Source organism: Pteropus vampyrus, unplaced genomic scaffold (genome assembly GCF_000151845.1).
Source record: "Pteropus vampyrus isolate Shadow unplaced genomic scaffold, Pvam_2.0 Scaffold213, whole genome shotgun sequence".
NCBI lineage: Eukaryota > Metazoa > Chordata > Mammalia > Chiroptera > Pteropodidae > Pteropus > Pteropus vampyrus.
The window spans coordinates 2,565,586-2,590,871 of record NW_011888994.1 but is presented as its reverse complement, the minus strand read 5'-3'; the positions used below and the strand labels follow the sequence as shown (position 1 = coordinate 2,590,871).

The window sequence follows — 25,286 nt, the reverse complement described above, 5'->3', positions numbered from 1 at the left end:
TGTGTGTGTGTGTGTGTGTGTGTGTGTGTGTGTGTGTGTGTGTGTTGTGTGCTGGCCATTGTAGATGATGTGTGTACAGTGTCTGGATTATGTTTTTTTTTTTTCTTTAAAGAGTGTTGACTTTTGTTTATAGAAGGCAGTGAATGCACTGCTAACTCTCCTCATTCCTCTCAAGGCTTGGTTTTAAGGCAGCTCTAGACTGATCCTTAACTCTACATTTCTCATCTGAGCAACAGAAAATAAATGGAGTTGCTGTTTTCTAGTTTCTCCAAGGATGGTCATGTACTAATATGACCTTCCTTGGAGAAGGTAATTTATTACATAAAGTGGGTGCCTTAGGGCCTTAGGGCTTAAGTCTCATGCTAGAACCTTGATTGAGAAAGTCCATTCTTGAGTGTGGTCTTTATTTCTAAGTGATGGCTTTACTGATGTCTGGTAAATGTCTGGGTTTTAACAAAGTCTTTTCTTCATGTAGGCTAGAAATCTGTCATCCTACTGTGTTATGTGACTTCTAGTATCTTCCTTCTGCTTTTGTTCCTATAGTAACTGTTCTCTACTAGGCCTCATACTCTGGGCATATGCAACTAGATATTTTATAGACCAAGACATGGGGTGCTTCCACCAGGCTTGTGAGGCTCCCTTTTAAATAGCTGTCTTCTCTTTAGTACCCTGCCCCTGAGGATTCTCTACTCCTAAGCTCAGTAGGATCTCTGTGTTCTCTTTGGCCTTTGTCTCCCTTTCATTGGTTAGGAAATTTAGCTCTGGCAGAGAGCCAGGGTGAATGTTAGTATATCTTGTATGTTTCCCTTCTGTCCGAGATTATGGATTTATAGTCCTTCTTGTTCTGCCTGTTGTCCAGTGCTTGGAAATAGTTGATGCATTTATTTTGTTCGTTGTTAATTTACAGTGTGGTTGGATTGTGTGGGACAAACCCGTAACCAGTTACATTGTCAGGGTGAGAGGTCGAGAATATAGGATTTATTTTGTGATCATGAAATTTGACCTACAGTTTGACCTAATGTACTACTAATAAACATTCTTCAACAGACTTTTAAATTGTTCTGAATTCTATTCCCGGTTAGATAAAATATGATGTGGCAATATTTTACAACTGGATGATGCATAAAGCCTATTGGCATTTCTCTCAGGATGTTTAATTTAGTGATTAATTTAGCCTGTCACTTTTTATGGATGTAACTTTTGTTAACTTTTGAGATGTTTAAAGAATAATATGATTTTTTAAGGGAGAAAGATAGTCATCCTTGAAAACTTTTGTATTACTTGGTGATAAGTTTTATGAAGAAAAATAAAGAATGAAAAAGAGTAATCTGTAGTTTAAAAGATGTTAAAGTTATATGAAATTTTTAAAAAATGGGCAAGGGTAAACTACAAAGCCTAAGGATGTACCCTTGAATGATAAACAGTAAGGAAATATAAGAAAATAATTGCTTTAAAATTCAAGGTTAGGTTCTTGTGGAGGAAAGAAGGGGGCCATAAAGTAACTACTTAGTTCCTTTCTTTTATGTGCTTTTTCCTATTCAATAAAAAGTTTAATTTTTATGTTCTTAATAAAAGGTTTAGACCACTGATCTGTAGAAGGGAGAGATTAACCGATTTTTCTCTCTCCTGGAGGTATACATATACAGTGTCTGGATTACGTTTATAGGTATACATATACCTCCAGGAGAGAGAAAAATCAGTAGACAAACTTATGCCTTCAGACATCCTAATGATGTAAGGATGGATTGAGTCTTAAAACCCTTGTATCTCCATTGTAATGGAGTTAATCTGGAGTGGAACTGGGAATGGGATATGAAGAAATGTGCCTTAATATAAAGAAGATTCCAAAGATAAACTTGGCCTGCTTCAAAATTTTGCTTAATTGTTTCATTTCAGTCTCATCTCCATGCCATTAAAACATATTGGAATAATAATGTAAGAGATTGAACTTGGTATGAATATGTAAGTTGTTAGAGAGTTAATACTGGTCAGCTTAATTAACTATAGGTTTGTTCTGCTTCCATGCTAGTGGACTTTATTTTTTCTATCCTTTAAATCCAGCTTCTATTGCTGATTCATGTTATTGATCACAAAGAGGATCAGGAAGCTCTGTATAAATCTTTCATCCCTATTTTTAAAAAGCTAAAAATGAAAGTAACTTACCTATTGGCAAAGACATTTATTTGGGAATGATGTTACTATAAGAGGTTCATTTTAATGCTTATTTTTTTAAAAAACATAATCCTCACTTGTTTAATGGCAGAAAATTACTATAAGTTTTTCTGTTTTGTTAACAGAATAAGTTTAAACGGGAAGAGAAAACAAATGGATGGAGAATAGACAAAGCATTCCGTAAGTATTAAGAGCTTTTTTACAACGGATCATTTGGAGATCCTAAAAAGCGACTAATCTTTTGTCTTTGGTTTCATCGTGTTTTAGATTTGTTTTGTCTTTATATTATCTTAGAAAGAATAAGATTGGAAACTTTTTTTAGCCTTGTGGGTCTGGCAGCTGATACAGGTTTATAGTCAGGGATTAGCTAAAACATCAAGAAGCAAGTGAGCAGAGTTCTGAGTTCAAGAAGTTACAGATGGATGAACATACCATTTCTAAGTGCTCATTATTCTGAGGGAGCTGTATTCAAGAAGGAGTTAATTGTTGCTGGAAGATACACTATAGATCAGCGGTCCCCACCCTTTCTGGCACCAGGGACTGGTGCTCCTATGAGAATCTAATGCCTGATGATCTGAGGTGGAGCTAAGGGCAGTGATGCTAGAGCTGGGGAGTGGCTGCAAATATTGATGAAGCTTCACTTGCTCACCTGCCACTCACCTCTTGCTGTGCGGCCCGATTCCTAACAGGTCGTGGACTGCTACCAGTCCACAGCCTGGGAGTTGAGGACTTCTGCTATAGATGATTACTTCCAGTGGTCATTCAGTTATTTAATCAATGTTATTAAGCACCTGCAACGTGTTAGTCACTGTTTAGGCATTGAGGATATAATGGGGAACAGATCAGATGAGAATCTTGCTTTTAGAGCCTTGAGTCTAATTGGGTGGGGGAGAGGATATGGTTTGTAAGCATGATAATTTCAGATAGTGATTAATTTTTCAGAAAAAGGAAAAAGAAGGAATTAGGTGGACGAATATATAGATTGGGTGGTCAGGGAAGTTCTATCAGAAGAGATGACATTTGAATTTAGACCTGATTTGAAGGAATGATGTATACCTTTCAGCTTCATTAAAATTAACAGTTTTTTTCTTCTCAAGTCCAGAGAAAGACATCAAGGGATCTGTAAAGAAAAACAGAGTTAAATGTCCTGTTTAAAGTAGTTACTATGTGTTTGGAAGATAATTATCAACGTTTCATGATTAGCAGATATATTCACTGTCTATTTGCTGTAGTACTAATCTTAGAAAAAGAAAATCTGTTTATATTTTTATTTTTAAAAAAAATTTTTTAGGCGAGGCAACCCTTGATTGACCTCACAGATTGCAAGGATCTTGTCAGCTTTCAATCCCTTATTTTTTTATTTTTTACGCCTATAGCACCTAGTCTTCCTAGGTGGTCTCCCATCCAAGTGCTAACCAAGCCTGACCCTGCTTAGCTTCCGAGATCAGATGGGATTGGGCTTGTTCAGGGTAGTGTGGCTGTAGACAGAAAAAAAAAAATCTGAAGAGAGGACTTAGGTCGTTCAGCATATATGTTTACTTTTTGAGTAAACACTAAGGTAGATGAATGGGCTCTATACCCAATGTTATATTGAGTCTTCAAGGAAACCACTTCCAGGAATGGCCCTTGGAAGATCTGGAAGATTGTGGTTCTCAACCTTCTTCATTTTAGAGTTGTGTCCTGAAATTTTTCATTATGTTTTACTCATTATAATCAGAAAATAATTTATAAATCTGTAAACCATCTTTGTGGGGTGCAGAAACATTGTTAAAACGATTATAGTAGATACCTTTACAATTCATTGATTTTTGTGCTTTGTAGTGAAAGTAAAAAAAAGAATAACCTAAATGGTGTTTTTTAGAACTTAAATTTTGAATCTCTCTGAGAACCTTTTACAGATTATTTTAGTTCTGTGTGTTTTAGAATCATCATTGTGGAAGGTCAGAACAGCTAAAGGCTGGGTCTACAATAAAATGGCCTTTAGGAATCCCAGATTTGGGCAAGGTTTCTTAGCGCTAATTTGTTTTTGTTTTGGCATATACCTCTTTTTCTGAGGCCTTCTTATGATCATCCTGTAATCAAACCATCTTGGAGCTTATGTACATAGAGCACCATTTTGTATTTATTCACTATATTTTAGAGTAGACATTAGGCAAAGATTTAACTCCTGTAGTGGATTTATTCCTGATTTGTTCACAGATTGCTCTTTCTGATAATAGTGTTCTTGATGGGTGTTTAGTGAGAGTGGTCCTGATTAATACTCATTTGCCTCCCTCTTTGCTGCTGTTTGGAAGAGTAGAGTTAATAATGAAAGGATGTGGTAAAGAGAGAGCATATGGTGGTACATAGGCTTTTGAGGACTTCTTGGTCCTAGGCTTTTTTAAAAGTTGATTTATAGTTTACACACAGTGTAATTTGTAGTTTGACTTTTGACAGCGGTGGTGTAACGACTACCCTAAACATGATATGGAACATTTTCATCATTCCAGAAAGGCCCGTTATTTCCCTTTTTAGTCAATCTCTGCTGCTATCCTGACCCAGGACCACCACTGTTTTTATTTGAATCATCGTAGATTAGCTTGTTTCAGAATGTCTTATTCATGGAATCATACAGAATGTACTCTTTTGTGTCTGGCTGCTTTTATTCATTGTGTTTTTGAGATTCACCTGTATTGTTGCTTTTATCAGTAGTTCTTTTTTTTAAAGACAAATAGTTTGTTTCTTCTTATTGCTCAGTTGTCTGTTGTATGACTGTACTATAGTTACTAGAGCTGCTTATTCATTCTCCTGCTGATAAGCCCATTTGCTTTTGATAGTATGATACTTTTTTAAAAAGCTTTAAAGTTTTGTCCTTTTTTAAAATAAAAATTTGAAGGTTCTTTTTTTTTTTTTAAACAGAGGAAAAGCGCCCTTTTGACTTCGATTTTTTTGCTCATTTGCTTCAGAAAGTTCTTGCTGAAGAAGAGAAAAGAAAACAAAAATCCATTAAAAATCAGATTTTAAAGGAGAAGAAATCCTCTAAACCACGGCAAAGTGTAAAAGGTATTTATTTTAAAAGGAAGTGTTTTATCTTACTTGATAGACTTGCAATATTGTCTCAAGTCTTTGAGCATTCATGTGTAGTTCAGATAGTTGAAATCATCGGGGCATCCAGTTAGAGGGAATTGCTTTTTCTTTAATCTTCCAGTTATCTGACATAAAACATCAGCTCCCTTTTAAATTTTATAATTGGTGTGGCTGGGTTATTTGAGAATTCTCTTGTATCTAGAGCATAGTTGTAGCTAATAAAAGAACATCAGAATTTTGGAATGTCATGTTTGGTTACTATTCATCTGTAAAACAAATCTGGCACAAATTTTTAATATTTAAGAAAATGGAAGGAATCTAATACTTTGAGGTTGTGACTAAATTGTATTGTTTGAGCATAACTTATTTCTGAGAGTTAATGTTGACTTGTATGAGGGAGAAAATTGTTGATATATAGTTGACTATTTGAACTCTAATCTATGAGGGCAGTATTTAGCTATAATCACATGATGTAAGGATTCTGGGAACTACAGGGATCCTTATATGTTAGCTAGTCTACATTGCAGCCCCTGTCTGTTTGTTTTAATTACCTAGAAATATCCCTGCAGATCTTAAGTCTCTTTTCCTAAGGTCTCACAGTGTTAGTAGTGGCAGAGGCAAGACTCAAATCTAGGACGAGGAGAGCCTGTTTTGTGGGTCCATAAGACCACCCCTAGGTTTGATTATTTGCTAGGAGGACTTATAGGATTTGGCATACAGTTGTAATATCAGCTGAGATTTATTACAGTAAAAGGATACAAAGCAAAATCAGCAAAGGGAAAATGCACATGGGTATAAGTCTAGGGGAACCCAGGTACAAGCTTTTATGAGTTCTCTCTCATTGGAGTCACAGAGAATGTCCTTAATTCTCCCATCAAGAAGTTGTGACGAGATATGTAAAAAGTTGTCTACCGGGAAAGCTTGTTAGAAACTCAGTGCCCAAGGTGGCTGGTCATGTAGACACCCTCTGCCTGGCATGTACCAGAATTCAAGACTCCCAGAAAGAAAATGTTTATTTAGCATAAACCACATTGTACCATTTAGGTACAGTGAGCCATTTTTGTCAGGCTGATTAGAACTCTCCTCAAACTTGAGTTCCCAGACACAGCCAAAGGGCCAGCCTTTTAAAGCAGACCTTTCAAAGGACAGTCTGTATTATGTTAATTTACTCTGTACAAAGCCAATCTAGAATTTCCTGGAGTATGGTACTTATATCTTTTTAAAAGTAGTATTTGTAACTGAAAAGTTACTTCACTCTTGAATCAACTTTTTTTTACTTATTATGCATAGCCCTAAGAGATTAAAATTGATATATTAATCTTGTGATTATCATGTTATAAGCGATAGCACAAGTAACTCACTATTTTATGTGAGAAATTTTTAAATATATTATTACAAGTGTCAGAATTTAAAAATTGCTGATGATTATTCAGATAGAGAATAAATCTAGTATTTTCTCAGTTTTAAAATCTTGTTTTGACTTTTTTTTAAACAAAAGTAAAGGACATTTTTATTATTTTTAAAGATTAGTTATTTTTAGAGATAACTAATCAACCATGGTTGTGAAGTTAAGTTTGCTTTTGGATTGGATGCTCTTTCCATGGTAATCTCTGTTTTTGGTTTTTATTTTTTGATAGAGTTGACTCTTAATACATCTTTAAAGAAAAGGCACTAGAAATTGTTTTAAAATATTTTTGTTAAAAGATTGTTTATTGAAAAAACAAATGATATAGGAAGTGAAATTCTTGGACTCCCTCAGCTACCCTGTCTTCAAATCAAAATCGTTAAATTTCCTGGGGATGACTATTACTAATTATCTTTCTATGTGTGTGTGTGTTTTAGAGTGTATGTACTTGTTTTTCTTTTGTAAAAATGAGATCATACTACATATTTTCTGCAAGTTAATTTTTTTTACGCAACAATATTTTTTTGAATCTGTTACATCACTACATATAAGCCTGCCTTGTTATTTACTGCATGAATTTTTATAGCATAACTTAGTTTTTCTCTGTTGGACATTTTATGTTGTCTTCAAAATTTTGCTCATGTAAGTAATGTTACAGAGGACATCCTCGAGTATTTATCTTCTCAATGTTTAAAAATTTTTCTGAAAGTTTTCTATATGTTTATAACCATTTCTGTAATTTTTCAGTGAAAAAAGTTGCCAGTGAAGGAGTGAGTGATGATCCAGATGAGTCTATGAGTGCTAAAATTTCGGACACAGAAGAAACTCAAAAGGATGCTCAGACAGTTAGACAACAGTCTCTGACTTTATCAGGACAGGATTCAGAACAAATTGCATTAGAACCAGACCTAACTCAAAAGAAAAGGAGAAGGAAGAATCAGGATGAAGCTGGTAAACAAGAAGTAAAAAATGTTCCTGGAAATGCCATTGTTCAGCCAGGTGCTTCTAAAGGAGAAAAACAGAAAAGTGAGTTTCTTACATATTTTAATAGTCTCTGTATTACTGAGAACATCTGTACAATAATAGGTGTGTGACAAATACTTTCTTTCTGGATAGTAGCAATTAATGCTTATTTATTGATTCTGTATTTATGTACTGTGTTAACCCTTTTATTTTTAATTTAGTAGAAAAGGTGTTTATTGTAAAAGTAACAGTGAAATGGGGAAATTTTTTTTCTGGTTTATCTCTAAGATGTGTTACCTCCTTTCTACTCCCATTAACAATGATTAGAAGTCACATCTGTATGCTGCAGGTTCTTGAATAACATTTTATTCAACATTTTGTTATAAAGTGATGAGGTGCTGTAGGAGCTTAACTCTTGTTTATATCAATTAGCCTGTGGTAAAATTGGTTTTGTTATATGTCATTTCACCTCAGTTCCAAGAACCTGTCAATGTTAAGTGGGTACTTACTGTAGTTAACTGTATATTGCTTATATCTGTTATAAAATCACAGGTTTTTATGTTACCTTTTCAAAGCACCTTTGGGAACCCACATAAGTTGTTCAATTTCTATAAAAGAGCTCCTGGATTAAGTATTCCTCCTATTTTTCATTTTTTAAACTTAGAATGCAGACATATTGATACTTATGAGTTGCTAGGGAAAGTCTTGGTCTCTTTCTTTAAGAGTTTATATATAGGTTACTTAAAGCAGATACTCAAGAGAGGAGAAAAAGATACTAGCAGACCAGAACAGCCTTTCTATAGGATTTAAATTTTATGTAGTTCAGCTTCACCAATATGATTTTAATAAATGAATCTTGATAGGTAGAATAGTATAATATGTAGGCATCACAATATTATGTTCTTTTGGACTTGCTATTAAAAACATTACATATAAAGCAAATTTGCTCAATAATTAAGAAATTGGAAGTTGAGCAGACCTTGGTTTAGATTCCAGCTCTTACTTTGCTAAGTATAGCCTTGGGCAAGTCACTTAAGATCTTTGAACTCAGATTCTTTTTCTCTGTGATGAGGTTAATATTAATACCTTTTGGTAGGCTTGTTTTGAGTATTAAATTAGATGTTCATCTAATGGACAGAGTTTCTGTCACTTAATGTGTACTCAATAAATGATAGCTATTACTGTGTTATTAATTATGACACTTCTGAAGGAGAATAGCCAAATGCATTTTAAGTTTCCTAACTAGACACATATACAAGTTGATTTAATCACTTAAAATTTAAGCTAGATAAAAGGAGGATGCTACAAACTGAGAAAATTTGGCTGATCCTCAAAATACAGTTGTAAGTTGATTTTTCGTTAATGTTCTAAAAATATCTGTCCCTTACCTTAGGAACTTGAATGTTGAATGGATTACTGATTTATAAGAAAAGATAGTTATATGTAAATTCATTTTTGATTTAAAATATAGATGTTTTAGCTGTCATTTTTTAGAGTAATGTGCATTTTATGTTCATAGATAAATGTCAGTCTTCAAGGCCAGAGATAAATAAAGATGAAGGTAATAAGGAACAGAAGCTTTCCTGTGTACAAAACATAGATGACATTGAAGATTTATCATCTAGTGATGAAGTTGAGGAAAAAACTGACCCTATCCTTTCATCAAGGTATTTTATGTCTTTCCTGACTTTGTCTGCATCTATTGTCAGTTACTCAGAGAGGAGTGTTAAGTCTCCAGCTGTAATTATGAATTGGCTTGTTTCTCTTTTCAGTTGCATTTGTTTTTCCTTATGTATTTTCAAGTTCTGTTGTTAGGTGCATTCATATCAAAGATTGTTGTATCTTGGTGAAATCACTCTTTTATCATTTGTGTGATATTCTGGTATTGCCCTTTGTTCTGATGCTTACCTCGCCACTACAGCTTTCTTGTGATAGTGTTTGCATGGGTTTATAATTTTCTATAAGGATTTTCTCTCTGCTTTCGATTTTTAGCAGTTTGAATGTGCTATATCTTGCTGAGTTTTTTTGGTTGTTGTCCTTTTTAAATTGTGAAAAACATAATATGAGATCTGTCCTAACACAATTTCAAGTGTACAGTACAGTATTGTTATCTACAAGCACAACGTTGTACAGCAGTTGTCTAGAACTTTTTCATGTTGTGTGACTAAAATTCTGTATCCATTGAACAGCAACTCCTTGTTTTCTTTTTAGCTCAGCCCCTGGCAACCACCATTCTACTTTGTTTCTATGAGTTTGATTACTTTAGACACCTCATATAAGTGGAATCATGCAATATTTATCCCTCTGTAACTGGTTTATTTCACTTAGCCTAATGTTTTTAAGGTTCATCCATGTTGTAGCATATGACAGGATTTCCTGCTCTCATTTTTTTTTTTTTAATTATTATTATTACTTATGCCTATAGCACCTGGTCTTCCTAGGTGGTCTCCCATTCAAGTACTAACTAGGCCCAACTCTGCTTAGCTTCTGAGATCAGACATTGGGCTTGTTCAGGGTGGCATGGCCGTAGACTGTGGACCATGGCTCCACTGGGGCATGAACCCGGGACCTTCTGCGTGTAAAGCAGATATGCTAACCGCTACACTATGGAACTACGTCCTCCTCTTTTTTTTAATGGATGAACAATACTCCATTCTGTGTATATATCACTTTTTAAAATTTTTTATTTTTTAAGTAGAGTTGACAGTATTAATTTAAATTAGTTTACAGATTTACAGCATAGTGATTAGATATTTATATAATTTACGAAGTTATCCCTGATTAGTCTAGTACCCACCTGACACCATACATAGTTATTACAATATTATTGACTATTCCCTATGCTGTACTTCACATCCCCGTGACTGTTTTGTAACTACCAATTTGTACTTCTTAATCCCTTTACCTTTTTCACCCTGCCCCCGCAGTCTGGCAGTCACCAGTTTATTCTCTGTATCTGTGAATCTGTTTTCATTTTTATTCATTTATTTTGTTCCTTAAATTCCACATACAAGTGTAATCATATGGTATGTCTTTCTCTGTCTGACTTAGTTAGTCCATCCATGTCATTGCAAATGGTAATATTTCATTTTTTATAGCTGAGTAATATTTCACTGTACATATGTACCACATCATCTTTATCCAGTCATCTATTGATAGACGTTTAGGTTGCTCCCATTATCTTGGCTATTGTAAATAGCGCTGCACACTGCAGTGAATTAAGGGTGCATATATCTTTTTGAATTAGTGTTTTGGTTTTCTTCAGATAAACACCCAGAAATGGAATTACTGGGTCATAAGGTAGTTATTTAGTCTCATGTAGAAAAATATACATATACACATGTGCCAATTTATTCATACAGTTCAGAATGTTTATAGTTTCTTTGAAGCTGAGCCATGGATGTCTAAGTCTTAACTTCCTAGGTGGCAGACTTCTAAATTGTGACTTCAGAGATACAACTCATTTCATAAATTACACACAAAACACTACTGATTACTTTTTCTAATTTGAGGGAAACAACCCTGTAATGACAGTTGAAATCTCATCTGGATTTATAAAAGGGCAAGCTGATTCTATTTTAAAGTTGTATAAACAAGAGCAAAGGGTCGTTAATGGTAAAGACAATTTTGAAAAACAACTCTGGAGAAGAAATGTATTAAGACTTCTAGAGCCGAAGTAATTTAAAGCAGTATGGTACTGGTGATTACTGGTGGTACAGGGACAGACAAGTTGACTCAGAGGAACTGAATGCAAAGTGTAAGAAGAGATTTGAAATTTGATATATGGCAGAGATAGCATTAGAAATTAGTGGGCGAAGACTGAACTAACTATTCATTAGATGCTATTGAGATAGGAAAAATATGTTAGATCCCTATTTCACCCTACACACCAACTTCCTGATAGATTAAAGATTACATTTGTATAATGCAGATCTTTAAAACTTCCAGAAGAGAATGTGTGAAAATATCTTTGCAATGTCAGGAATTTTTTAAGACACGAAAAGCACAAACTTTAAAAAATAAAATTAATAAATTTGCAGTAAAACTAAATACTTCTGTTGATAAAAGATTCCATAAAGAAAGTAACATATAACCAAAAAAGAACAAAGAGCTCTTACTAATGAGTTGGGGAAATTCAGTAGAAAAGAATGAGTGAAAAAAAAGTATAGCTAAATGTGAATATGTGTTGAAATTGAATGCTAGTTGGTATATGGCCATAGTTTATATTATTGCTAGTTGAAATACTTCATAATACAACAGTTCTTTCTTTGCATGGTACTCTGCTAGCTGAAACTTGTGCTATTGGAATGATGTCCTCGATTTACAGGACTTTTAATTTACACAGTAAACATCTATGCCAAGCAAAGACTGCCTGTAGAAAATCTTAACGACAGATAATTCTTAAATGTTGTGATTTTACACATATATTTGATTTGTGAACCCCATCTAATTAAGAGGTTTTTTTTAGTGACTTTTTGAGTGCTTTCCTAAGCTTGTTAATTTATGGTGGCTGCTTTCTTTGAAGAAACAGTTTTTAATAACATGGTATAAAAAGGATCATAGAAAAGCTAAAATATCCATTTCGATTATTCCATGATAGGAAGGATTATATTCCAAAGTGTTCATTTTGTATACAGTATTTACAAATTTTTTAAAAATAATTCGTATAAAATATGCATTATTAAGAATTCTTTTTCCCTGATATATTTTCATTTCCTTAGTAGTCAGTCAGATGCCATGTCAGTAGCAACTGAGATTTCGGAATCAAGCACTTCAGATTTGCATTCATTGGAAGTCGGAATTAGAGCATTGTGTGAGGTGAATAATGCTGAGACTAGTTGCACAGAAGAAAGAACTGTTGACTTAAAAACTAAATCACTGTAAGTATTTTACATGGTAGGATTTTAAAATTTATTTTCAAAATTTCAATTTCTTATTTAGAAATGATAATAACATTGCTTCCTTTAGGGATTAGAAAGGGGCTGTAGGCCATTTAATATGTAATTGTACTGTGGTTTGAGTGTGACCACAGTACAGAAAGAGTCTCTTTTTATCATTACAGAAAGAGTCTCTTTCATATAGTATGTATTATAGTGATAGGAGTTTTAGCAAAGTGGTAACTTATGAAATTCTGAAATAATTTAGAAGCCCAAATACTTGCTATAAGATTTTATTTTTACTTAGTTTGAGTTATTTTTCATGCCTGTTGTCAAAGTAGTAGATTTTGATATTGATGACTTTAAAGAAATTATGTTTTTTGGTATGCAGATACTGGTTAAATTATTACCTTCACAAAAAACCAAATAAAAGGACCACAAGAATTTCCCCCTTTGAAGAGATGTCTCAAAAATTTAGACTTCTTTTTTGTCTCCCTTATAATTCCACATACGACCTAAAAACTATTCAGTTTATGAATTATTTATTTTCCAAAAAGCAAAGTCGCATTGAGAATCCACCTTATTTTTTAAATAAAAATTTACATTAGTTTTTAGAATAGGCAACATTTTTATGGGTCAAATGTCTAAAAGTATAAAAAGATAGTGAAATATCACTCCCACTATGTCTCTATTCACTCTAACCAGTAACAAGTGATATTTTTTATATTCTTTCATAGATTTTTAAAAAGAATATTAAAGCTAATATATATATGTATATATTTTTGCTCTTTTAAATACCTAATGGTAGCATCCTATTCATATCACTTTGCAATTTTTTGTTTTATGTCTTTATATCTTTACATAAAGACCTTCCTTATTCATTTTATAGCTGCATAGTGTTCTGTTGTATAGTGTTCAGTTTATATCCTCAGTGACCTATTGATGGCTATATAGATTGTTTTTACAAACAATACTTAAATCTTACACCGCCATCCTTTCATCAGTATGAGAGTATATTTGTAGGGTAAGTTCCTAAAAATGGAAATACTTGCTTCAAGGATATATATGTATGTGTATGAGTGTGTATGTATACATTTATACATTTATGATTTTGATAGATACTGCCAAAATACTGTCCATAAAGTTATACTAGTTTATGTTTCCACCAACAATGTAAGAAAGCACCTGTCTTCCTTACCAACAAACAATGTTATCAAACTTGGAATTTTGCCAGTTCTTGATAGATCATAAAATAACATATCAGTATAGCATCTCCACCCTATTCTTCTGTTTTTGGCAGGAGTATATAATTATTTTATTTCGCTTAGTTTTTTATTTTAACATTTTCTAATGTAAAGAAAAGTAAAAAGAATAGAACTGAATATCTGTATATAATTTTTACTTAGATTCTCTGATTCTTAATGTCTTGTCATGCTTGTGCTTGCTTGCACTGTTTCTTTAATTTTAACTCGTACTTTTCTTATTGGGAATTAAATTGAGCATCTCTTGACATTTAAACCCGTTTTTATTTATTTATTTATTTATTTATTTATTTATTTATTTATAGTCATACATATCCTTTATCCAGTTTTTTAATGAGTTATTAATGATATTTCGTACGAGTTCTTTATATTTTAGGGAGGTTAGGCTGTGGTATGAGTTGCAAAACATGCTTTCTTGGTTTGCAGTTTAACTACTGACTTAGTTAGGTTTTGGTCATGTAAAATTTTTAATTTTTATGTTAGTTTTCTCAGTTTTTTTTTTTTTTCTTTTATGGCTCAAGCATTTAATCAAATTTTAGAAGGTCTTATCCACCTTAAGATTATAAAATAATACATACGTGATTTCTTTATGGTTTCATTTAAATCTTATTCATTTGGAATATATTTTGAGTACAGTGCAAGGAATGGAGCTAATTTTATTCCACATTGTTACCAGTTTTTTCATCACCATTTATTTAATATTTATTTTTAAGACTATTATTTTGTGTTTCATCCTCATCGTTTTGAAATGTTACCTTTGTTGTATACTAAAATCATGTCTTTCAGTTTTCTTTTGTTTCATTTATATGCTTATATCAATACTACAGTGTTTTAATTATTGATGCTAAGTAGTATATTTTTAATATCTGATAGAACAAGTTAATTACTTCCTTATTGTTCTTTTTCAGTTTTCTTTGCTACTCTTACCATAAGTAAACTTAAGAGTTCTTTTCTGGCTCCAAGTGGATTTTTAAAGAATTTCTCCACATTTAATTTAATATGCCTGAATGATGGTGCAATTTAAATAATGTTAATTTTTTAGGGAAACTGATCAAACAGAAAATGTTAAACTGATGGCGAGAGGACGACTCCAGAGGCCTAAACCCAATTTATCAAGGGCTCTTGGGAAGAAATCAGTTCTTCCACAAGGTAAAGCATGTGCAGAGAGCAAGAGTTTACATCTAGAAACTTCAGTTGAAAAGGTATGGAGTAAGAGACTTTATGGAAATTAAAATTATAAAAATTTTCCCTAAATAGTTGGGAATAAAAATGTTTAGTTCTAATTACCAACTAATGTTATCAAAACTCAAAGATATAGGAACATATACATTAATAATTTGTCTTACTAGTCTCTTGTTTATGCATTTTTTTAGGACATAGGACGAATTTCAAACATACTTGTTAATGACCAATCTATCTCTTCTTTAAATATGTAAAATTTTTATTCAAAATATTTCTTAAACCAGCTATACATAAAATTTTATCCACAGTCCTTTCATTTAAACACAGATACTCACCTTCCTCTGTTATTTATAAATTTTCTTTTTATGTATGTAAACATTGTGTCATTTTAATTATAACATATAGAAAATTTAAAACTTCTTTCTCTGTTCATTTCTACTTTCTTGGAGTTAGTTGATTTTTTAAATTATTGCATCAGGTTAACATATTGTTAATTTACCTCACCATTTTTCCAGTGGTGGATGTTTAGGTTATTTCTTTTTTTTTTTTAAACTCTTGAAATAAAAGCGAACAATTTTGTAAATAGAGTTTTCTTGATGATAAGGCAAAGGATAAATTTCCAGAGGTGGTGGAATTGATGGGTCAAGGTATTTTTAATATTTTTATGGCTGTTGTTAAACACTGTCAAACTGACAGTCAAAAAAATGAATTTCTTTACATTGCTACAGCATTAAATGAATCTTCTTGTTTCCTTATATTCCTACCAGGACAATATTATTATAAATTTTTAACTTTTGCTAAAGTATTTTTTAAAAATGTTAGTCTGCCTTTTTTTTTCTTATGTGAAATATCTTTTTATCATACTTTGTATACTATAATTAGAGTATTTTAATATTACTAGAAAGTTGGGAAAATACAGATTCAAGTAAAAATTAAAAAAACTGCTTGTAATTTCTTTATCCAGATGCAGTCAGCATTTTTACATAGAATCCTTTCAGCTTTTACAAAATTTAGTAGTCAGTTTTATATCCTTCTTTGGTACATAACATTTTATAAATATTTTTTCATATCATTAAAAATATTTTGGAAAACATGGTTTTTAGTGACTATAATATTCTGTCAATGGGTATAATTGAATTTATTGAACCATTTACTAATTATTGAATATTTTGTCTGTTTACAGTGTTTGCTATTTTACATAAAGTTTCAGTGGACATCATTGTACTTAAATCTTTGCCTAAATATTTTCTTAGACTAGAGACTTAGAAATCATCTTCCTGGGTCAAAGAATATGAATATTTTTAAGGCTCTCGATTCATATTGGCAAAAGGCTTTCCAGAAAGGATATACCTATTTGTGCTGTTGTCAGTAATCTATGAGATTATATGTTTTAGAATACTTTCATCTGTATGTATGATTTAAAAATTTTCTTCTACTTGAAAGTACAAAAGATTTTATTGTTTTAATTTCCATTGATTATTACAAAGTTTGAACTTTTTTATGTTAAGTAGATTAAATGTGAAAAATTGAATTCATAGACTCACATGGAAAAGGATAAAGTGAATACATTTGACGTTTCTGGAATGGAGAATACACAGAGAGAGAACTCAGAAGCTGATTCTGTATCTAAGTAAGTATTTAGAAGTAGAATAAAAATAGTGATTCTTAGGGGAATGAGTTAGCAATTGAGTTAGCAATTACATTTCTTCCTCAGCTTGTTAACAGAGTCTTCTGAGATAAATTTATGGTTAAGATATATTTTTCTGGTTAATTTTATTCATAGCAAGGGGTTTCAAAATGGGATATTTAACTTTCAGTGGAGATCTAGAATAGGTCTTGCTTCAGTATGAATCTGAACCAGTGGCTTTGCATAGTGCATTTATGCCATAATCTGTTTCCATCCCCTGGAGGTGTATATTACACAGTAGTATCTTGAATGGGGAATAGTATTACATGCTTATCAGTTGCAGATTTTTCCAATTTTGTGATGAAAATTTGATTTGAAAAATTTTTTATACTCAGGCCTCCAGGTTTATGTCTGTTCCAAAGAGTTAAGATGTAGAAGTATGATTATCTTTGAAGAGGTTCTTGAGGACACTTGCGAATTATTTTGTTACAAATGGTTTATTTATTCCTAACTGGGAGAAGGGAATATTAAAAACAAGCAAGTATGTGATTCAGAATAACCATCAATTTTACCCTTTGTAATTCTAGTTTGAGTGAAAAAATATGTCTGCAGGAAGATGATCAACCAAAGGCTTTCAGACCTGCACGACTAATGAGGGGCCGATTTCAAAGGCCAAAGCCAAATGTAGGTAAAGCTGCTGAAAGAAGAGAAATTCTTACATCACAGGAAGAAAGTGGGGCCAATGTAGAAAAGAATGAAAACGAATTCTATGTAAGTACTGATTCCTCCCAATTTTTTTTAAGTACATATAACTCCTTTTTAAACAGTAGTACTATACAGTTGTGAACATTGTTCATTAAATATAAGGCCAAAATCTGTCATAGCCAGCAGCTTTGCTAATTGTAAAGCCATTTAACTCTCAGCTCTCTGAATTTTGAGCATTTATGTGATGGGTCATCAGCTTTTACCTTCACTCTTCACTCAAATTTGGACTTTCTTTCCCTCATTACTCAGCAGGTATTTGAATTATCCTTCTCTTTTGAAAATAATAACTGTGAATTTTTACACTGGCTTACATAAAATGTTAATAATGCCTTACTAAAATTCTAAGAACCAAGATTATGGATTTTAGATTATTTACGTAATAACTCATCTTCGTGATAAGTTGGCATAATTTGAGATTTGAATTTTTTTGTTATAGTTCCCAAGGTCTATAATGTGATTATAATAATAAGAAGGATTCAGAAAGATAGAGCCTAGGGGATTACTCTTAAAGATGAGATTGAAGCAGTTACTTGTTTTCTAATTGGGAAGAAAATGGATGGAGGCTTTGAGATGAGGTTAAATGTGTGGCTTGTGAAATTTTCTAAGATAACAAAAAAATTTTTAATGTCCCTTGAATATAATTTTATAATTTTGAAATGTTTATCATTTTCTTACCACTCAAATTGGACAAAATGCAATCTTTTACAAATGGTTGTTTCATTTTGAAACTTAAAACTTTTAAAAATATGTTTGTTATTAAGACTCCTGAACAAATAGAAGATCAATCATGTAAAAATTTTGAGTGTGGAGATATCACATCACAATCTGAAAAAAAAGATACTTTTTTCCAAAATGTGCAGCTGGATGAGCCCAAGGCTCTTAATGAATGTCTAAGGTAAGCCTCATTGATTATATAATTTTTGCATTTTATATGAAGTTTTAAAAATTGTCAGTCATTTAAAAAAATCAGAATTGATCTGTTTTCTGTATATCAAGTTATGTAATATTTATAAAAATAATTTCATTTTTCAAGGTGATTATCTCATAGCCTTAATGATAATTTCTCAGTTATGGGTGAATTGAAGAGCTACTCATAGACCTTGAGTTAACATGGATAGCATTATCACTTAACATGCATATTAAATTAGATGTCTGTGTCCAAATTTGAAAACGCTATTTATTATTTTTTTCTTTGGGATTAGATTGCTCACATATTGCCTTTATTCAAGGTTTACATAAGTTTTTTGTAAAACACATATATAAAAATCTATACTTCTCATAGCCAAAGCTCTTTATATTTGTTATTTCCCTTGCGGAGGGTACCAAACCATATTAATGAAATTATTAGTATACTTAAGATTTTTTTTTCTTTTGGGAATATTTAATATGTACAAAAGCACATTTAACAGAATAATGGATTCCCATATACCTATTGTCTAGTTTCAACAATTAATATACATATATCTTTTCCCCTCTTTAATCCCCCCACCCCACTTCCAACTCTGACCTATGGATGTTGCCGTTTCCCTTTTTTTAAGAACTGGATCTCTGAAGGCATTGTGTCTCCTCCCACACGCTCGCGGCATCCACCGGGGGTACCCGGGGCCTGGCGCACCCAGGGTATGGTCCGTGGCTTCACCTGGGGCACGAACCCAGGACCTTCTGCGTGTAAAGCAGACGTGCTAACCACTGCACTATGGAGCCACCCCAATATCATTTTCAATCTTTACATTTAGAGTCTGGCCTAGTCTGTACTTTCTTATAGCTGTATTAGGCTGTTTAAATAGTAGCTAACCTGAGAGTGAAATCTGGGCTTTCTGAACTATTTTAAAGATCTTTATTAGAAGACAGGAAAAGTCCTTTATTCATTGCTCTATTCTTTTGCTTCTTACTTCCCTCCATACACCCACTTCCCCCACCCCCAAACTATTTTACTGTTCTGCCACAGAATCTCTGGGTAGAATCCTATACAACAACATTACTTGTTACACTTTTCTAATACAGGTATTAGTTACGGATATGTGACAGTTTAGGTTTTTTGTTTATATATATATTTTTCAGTTTAAGTCAGACTCCATTTAATAGTTCATGTGGCTTGGTAGAAAATTAGGACTTTCCCTAAGTGGTCATTGGGTTTTAAAATCCTGATGGATGCTGTTTAGAACTAATAACCAGTTTGATCTCAACGACTTTTCCTTTCCAAGGCATAGTCCTTTCTGTTTTATCATATGATCTTTCTGGTCTTTGAATCTCTAACATCCTTAAAAACAATTCTAAGATTCTGTGTTTTATCATATCATATGCCTTTTTATATCTAATAATAGGCAGTTTTCCTTTGTTTCCACTGTGAACTGTTCATGATGCTGTGTAAGTGAAAGAGAAAATAGAGAAAGAGACTCAGATGAAGAATGCTTAAAAATCCCACTTGATTAAATTAGCAAATATGTTTTGAAACTTCATTCTGTAGGCTAATTTTGCATCCTGTGTACTTCATATAAATATTTTGAGGTTAGTGTCATGATTAGTGAATTATTTTATGGAGATTTATAAACATTTTATTTTATAGATACTTTAACTCTATATTTTAGGAAAACACATGCGTGGACCAGGGTGCAAATTTATAGTTTCGTGCACATTCCTGCTCCTGTCTTCTCCAATTGTGATCTTTTTTCTTTGCTTTTTTCCTTAAATTCTGTGATCTGAAGAGACAGTTACGGATCTATTACATGTTTTAAGTTGAGAAATAATCTACTTCAATTAGAACTAGATTTCTAATCTCAGATAATTTCAGGTAATTATGCAGCTGATATAAGCTCTATGAAAGGTCTGTCTTGTTCATTGTATTCCCAGTTCCTAGCATATGCCTTCTTGACATGTAATAGGTGATTTGAACTATTTGTTGATTGATTGTTCATGAACTCAAAGTTTAAAGTGTTTATTATTTCTCCATAAAAGTTAAACTTGTCAAAGTCCTTTTGTTACTTAGAGACAATCTAAGCACATAGAATATAATTATAACATTGCATATTTGTATCTTAAGGTCTCAATTGATATTGAAATAACGAAATTATTAATAAAAGCTTTGATTAAAACATTTGTATGTTTTAAGAATATGCTAGTGTTTAAAACGTGGCTTTATAAAGACGGTTTACTTCCCATGATAACCAAACCAATATTGCTAGCACAGAAACCTCACTAAAAGCTAGATATTTTTGGATAGAAATGAAAAGTATCATAAGTCAGAAAACAGAATGAAATCCACTGAGGACTAATCAAATTAAATTTCCTTTATTGATTTTGCATTGAACGTTATCAATTACTGATAGGTATAAAACATCTCAGTTATGTAAACAAGTACAATTTGAAAAGCAGTCTTGTTACTAAGGACCTGTCTTGTGTTATCAAAAATTGCATTATGAAAAACTTGTTTCAATGAAGAAAGATAAATTAGGACCTAGACAAGTTCAAACAAACAATAGCATAGTTTTTGATCTTTTTTTTCTAAGCTATTAAGTGTATACACTTGTTTAGACTAATATTGCTGAATAAATCAAGTGTTTCATTTGATCTAGCTTTTGCCTGAGATTAATGACCATTCTTAACCAATTACTAATAGCTCTTTCATTCACTTGTGTATTTTTATCGATTTTGCCAGCTTGTTCTGTGATAAAACACAAACCGAGGTGCTGCTGTTTTTCTGGAGAATGATGTGATTGTTGTGTGCCTAATAACATTCAGCAAACTGTGAAATACTGTTTATTTAATCTTTCCTTTTATTCCCAATTTGTATTATGAAATCACAGCTCTTAGAATTTCTGTCTAGATAGCAAATCTCATTTTTAATTGTTTTCAAAAAGCGAGGAGGCATGGACCTAGTTCTTAGTCATAAGGCTCTATCTTATTCAGATCATGCCTCCATCCAGCTGTTTAAGATGCCAGTTAAGCCTGGCCATATAAATGACTTCGTTAACTCTTATGACAAGGTATATATGTCTGTGTAAAGGATAATAGGGACAGAGTGTAGAAATAGTATACACAAATTGAGATAGTTCCAATGTAAAGGACTAGAGTCTTTCTCAGCCATTATTTGGCGAGGATGGTGTAGATGACAATTAGGAAGAAACTATTCAGGATCAGTTGGCGGCTGCTCTAATGACCTTACTGATGAGTTTCTCTTTAAACATGTCTCTATATAAATAGATATATTTAATTGTTTTAAAATTTTACCATAATTTCAAAAGATGAAAATTTTTTTCTCTCTTTTAATTTTTAAATTTTGCCCTGATATTCCCGGGGCACCCTTAATTTGTTTGTTTGTTTGTTTCTCGTGTTTTACGAATGATTGCCCAATCATCTCTAACTAGCAGTCTGGTTTAAAATTTGTCTTTTTTTTTTTTTTATATATAGTATTCAAAAGGATAATAAAACAGATAAACAAGTTCCAGTTCTAAAGAATCAATTTCAGAAACTAAAGCCAAATATAGGAAGAGAACCTGGAAGAAAAGACATTTTTTCAAATGAAGACATACCAGAGGAGATTCTTGCCTCTGGGGAAGAGACAGCAGCAAGACTGGAATCCTCACCAAAGGAGAAGGTACTAGTGGAGGCTAATACTAAGGAAATGGTGTCAGAGTTAAAAGAAACAGGAAGAAGAGACATCTCTCCTAAAGAGAAGGTACTAGAAATGATCGACGTCACTGTGGAAATGGAGACAGATTTGAAGGAAACTGGAAGAGAGATTTCCCCAAGGGAGAAGATATTAGAGATGTCTAATGCCACTGAGGAAAGAGAGGCATATTTGGAAGAAACCAGAAGAAAAGAAATATCCCTACAAAACAATGCCCCAGAAGAGGTCAACACTGTAAGTGACTTAGAGATAGATTTGAAGGAAACTAGAAGGGGGATTTCCCCAAGGGAGACGATATCACAGGTAACTAATGCCACCGAGGAAAGAGAAACAGATTTGGAAGAAACCAGAAGAGAAATATCCCTACAAAAAAATGCCCCAGAGGAGGTCAACACCGTAGGAGACTTGGAGCTAGGTTTGAAAGAAACTGGAAGGGAGGTTTCTCCAAGGGAGAAATTACCAGAGGTGACTGATGCTACTGAGGAAAGAGAGACAAATTTGGAAGAAACCAGAAGAGAAATATCCCTACAGAAAAATGCTTCAGTGGGAGTCAACACCGTAGGAGACTTGGAGCTAGGTTTGAAAGAAACTGGAAGGGAAGTTTCTCCAAGGGAAAAGATAACAGAGGTGACTGATATTACTGAAGAAAGAGAGGCAAATTTGGAAGAAACCGAAAGAAGAAAAATATCCACACAAGAAAAGGCCCCAGAGGTTAAAACTATAAGTAAAACAGAGACAGATTTGAAAAAAATTGAAAAAGAAATTTCTCTAAGGGAAAAAGTACTAGTGGAGATCTGTGCCATGGGAGAAAGTGAGATTAATTTGAAAGAAATTGGGAAAAGAGACATTTCCCTGATGGAAAAGGTATCAGGAAAGATGACAGTCATTGAGGAAACAAAGGCAGATTTGAAAGAAACTGGAAGAAAAATTTCCTTGAAAAGTGGATCAGAAGAGATGAATGTTACGGAGAAAATGGTAGCAGATTTGAAGAACACCGGAAAACATGACATTTCTCTAAGGGAAAATGAACCAAAGGAGACAGAGACCTCAAGACAAACTATGACAGATTTAATGCAGAGCAGTAGTGGCGACTGCAGCACTATGCCTTCACTAAATGCTAAAGTATGTATTTTTCTGTCCTTTAAAAATTTTTTTGAATACTCCTTCAGAGAAACATTATCAGAATAATTCCATGATTATTGTCCTTAAGTCCAACGGTTTTTAAAACTTGTAAAGCCTAAATTTTTTCCCAGCCCTAAATTCTATGGACCTTAAAGAAACTATATATTTAAAAAAAAAAATAATTAAAATTTTTTTATCGTGGAAAAGTTACTATTCTTATTATCAATTTGAAGTTACTTTGTTAGATAAAGGGAATATAGGAAATTGAACTGATTTGTGCTTACTCTAGTATGAATATATATCGGTATTATTTTTTTGACCACGTCTACCAGTTTTTCTTTTTTTCCTGCCCCACCCCACTTTACTCCACTTTTAAAAGTTCTTTGTATTAAAAATTTTCAGTTACTTGAAGTTCATTCTATTCTAACATTTTCAAAGACTTTTATTCTAATTTTTTTTCCTTTGGAAAGGTGATAATGGCATTTGTGGTTTGGAAAAATTATACAATATAAAAAGTTTCTTGAATTTTGTGTTTTAATGTTTAAAATTAAATTTTATTTTATTTAAAAATGAAAACTTCCAGATTTTTAAGGAAACGTGTTTAGAATGTAGTAGATTTTGTTTGCAGTGCATAAAATGCTTAAGGAATCTCATATATGTGCTGATTTACTGTGACTATTCTTCCAGAACATTAGCAGTGAAGGACTTTCCATGGTGCATACATTTGTAGAAGAAAAAAGAAATTCTGAAAAGGAAGTATCAGGTCAGTTGAGTCGTTTGAAGACTTCTGAACATGATAAAACAGAAGACCAGGGGACACGATCTCCAGATGTTCCAGAGCAGTTTTCAGATGTGAATTTAAGGTACAAGTATATAGGTCTGTGTGCTTTTAAAGAAAAGGCGCATGAAGTTATATTTACAGATTATGTTAAATTAAGTGAGGTTTTAAGACACCATATCAATAGCATAATGTTAGAGATTTTAAGCTAGTTTTGAGAAGACTGGGAGAGAGGATGGAGGTCATTCTGACAGTTGATCGTGAAAGCTACTAACATACAGAATTATATGTAACACAAACTCCTAAGTTGATACGGGTGTGACAAACCGGTGCTTTCTTTGTGCAAAGATGATATAATTTCTAGGCTTATATCTGGATTGTACTACTCATGTTTTTCAGGATCTACCAAGTAGCCTGATTTGTTTTCCTGTTAACAATTAGAATTAAATGTTTACTGCTAATCTCTAAGGTTGTCACAAGACTCTGCTCTCACTGCCCTTTCAGTTCATTCTAAAGCTTGATAATCCTTGTTCCAAAAGCAGATGTCTTCCTCAAGAACAGAAGCCATTTGAAGTTAAGCCAGCACCTTTTGTGAGAAGTCGATTAAAAAGACCAAAGCCAAACTTATCAAGAGCAGCTTTAAAGAGAGAGACTGTGGAAGCAGAAAAATATGTACCTGGGAAGAAATTGGAAATGGATAAAACAGAGACTATTGTGATACAACAGGATGATGAACAAATGAATACTCTCCCTTCTCAGCACGTGAGTGATATTTAAAATGGAAGTTTTTTATTTTAGTTATTATTTTTACTTAAATACCTAGAATTAATATTTCACAAATATTTCTTCATATAATTTTTATTGCATGTGATATTGTTGTAGCTGTACTTAATGTGCCTCATTGTTCCATGTGGTTTGTGTAAGAATCTCACATCTCTCTTGATGGGCAAGTGTGTCATGGGAAGGAATTTAAGAGGCCTGGGTTCTAGTTTATTTGCTATGTGACCATAGCCAAATGATGCAGGCAGTTACTTTATAGGAAAAATGAGAATGATAATCTTTTTTATTTCACTCTTGTGAAGATGAAATAAAAAGTTTTATATGAGTTAAAGGAATATTTTATTTACTTGGTCCATAACAGATTAAGATTATGTGATGTAGCATCAAAAGTGTTGAAATAAAATGTTAACACTAATAACACTCATAAATTGAGTGTTCTAAACATATACTTTTTTGAATTAAAAATTTTATTTTACATCTTAAAAAATCTGAGTTCTTATTGTGCTTGAATGGTTGTACTTTTTTCTTCTAATCTTATATTTAAGAAAGGTAAATCACATTTTATTGATTATTTTTTCTGATTATAAAAATTTTGAATTAGAAAAATTATATAATCTAAAAAGTGAAAATCCTTTATAAGGTCCCATATCTCCCTTCCAA

General features: G+C 32.6%; 1 protein-coding gene and 1 pseudogene across 5 annotated transcripts in view; one reads left to right on the top strand and one right to left on the bottom strand.

The window, feature by feature from the left end:
- BDP1 (B double prime 1, subunit of RNA polymerase III transcription initiation factor IIIB) overlaps positions 1–25,286 on the top strand; it is a 75,696-nt gene that overhangs the window by 11,863 nt on the left and 38,547 nt on the right. For 3 of the 5 annotated variants that reach the window (XM_023538123.1, XM_023538120.1, XM_023538122.1), the window contains exons 8-19: positions 2,298–2,352; positions 5,071–5,214; positions 7,391–7,669; positions 9,126–9,273; positions 12,328–12,486; positions 14,788–14,947; positions 16,466–16,557; positions 17,142–17,325; positions 18,081–18,214; positions 21,727–23,068; positions 23,756–23,931; positions 24,386–24,608. In XM_023538123.1, the coding sequence (XP_023393891.1) occupies positions 2,298–2,352; positions 5,071–5,214; positions 7,391–7,669; positions 9,126–9,273; positions 12,328–12,486; positions 14,788–14,947; positions 16,466–16,557; positions 17,142–17,325; positions 18,081–18,214; positions 21,727–23,068; positions 23,756–23,931; positions 24,386–24,608 (3,096 nt within the window). The remainder of the gene's footprint in view (positions 1–2,297; positions 2,353–5,070; positions 5,215–7,390; positions 7,670–9,125; positions 9,274–12,327; positions 12,487–14,787; positions 14,948–16,465; positions 16,558–17,141; positions 17,326–18,080; positions 18,215–21,726; positions 23,069–23,755; positions 23,932–24,385; positions 24,609–25,286) is intronic. The other 2 variants (XM_023538121.1, XM_011372736.2) reach the window with 2 other exon arrangements.
- LOC111747177 lies at positions 3,540–3,658 on the bottom strand (annotated as a pseudogene).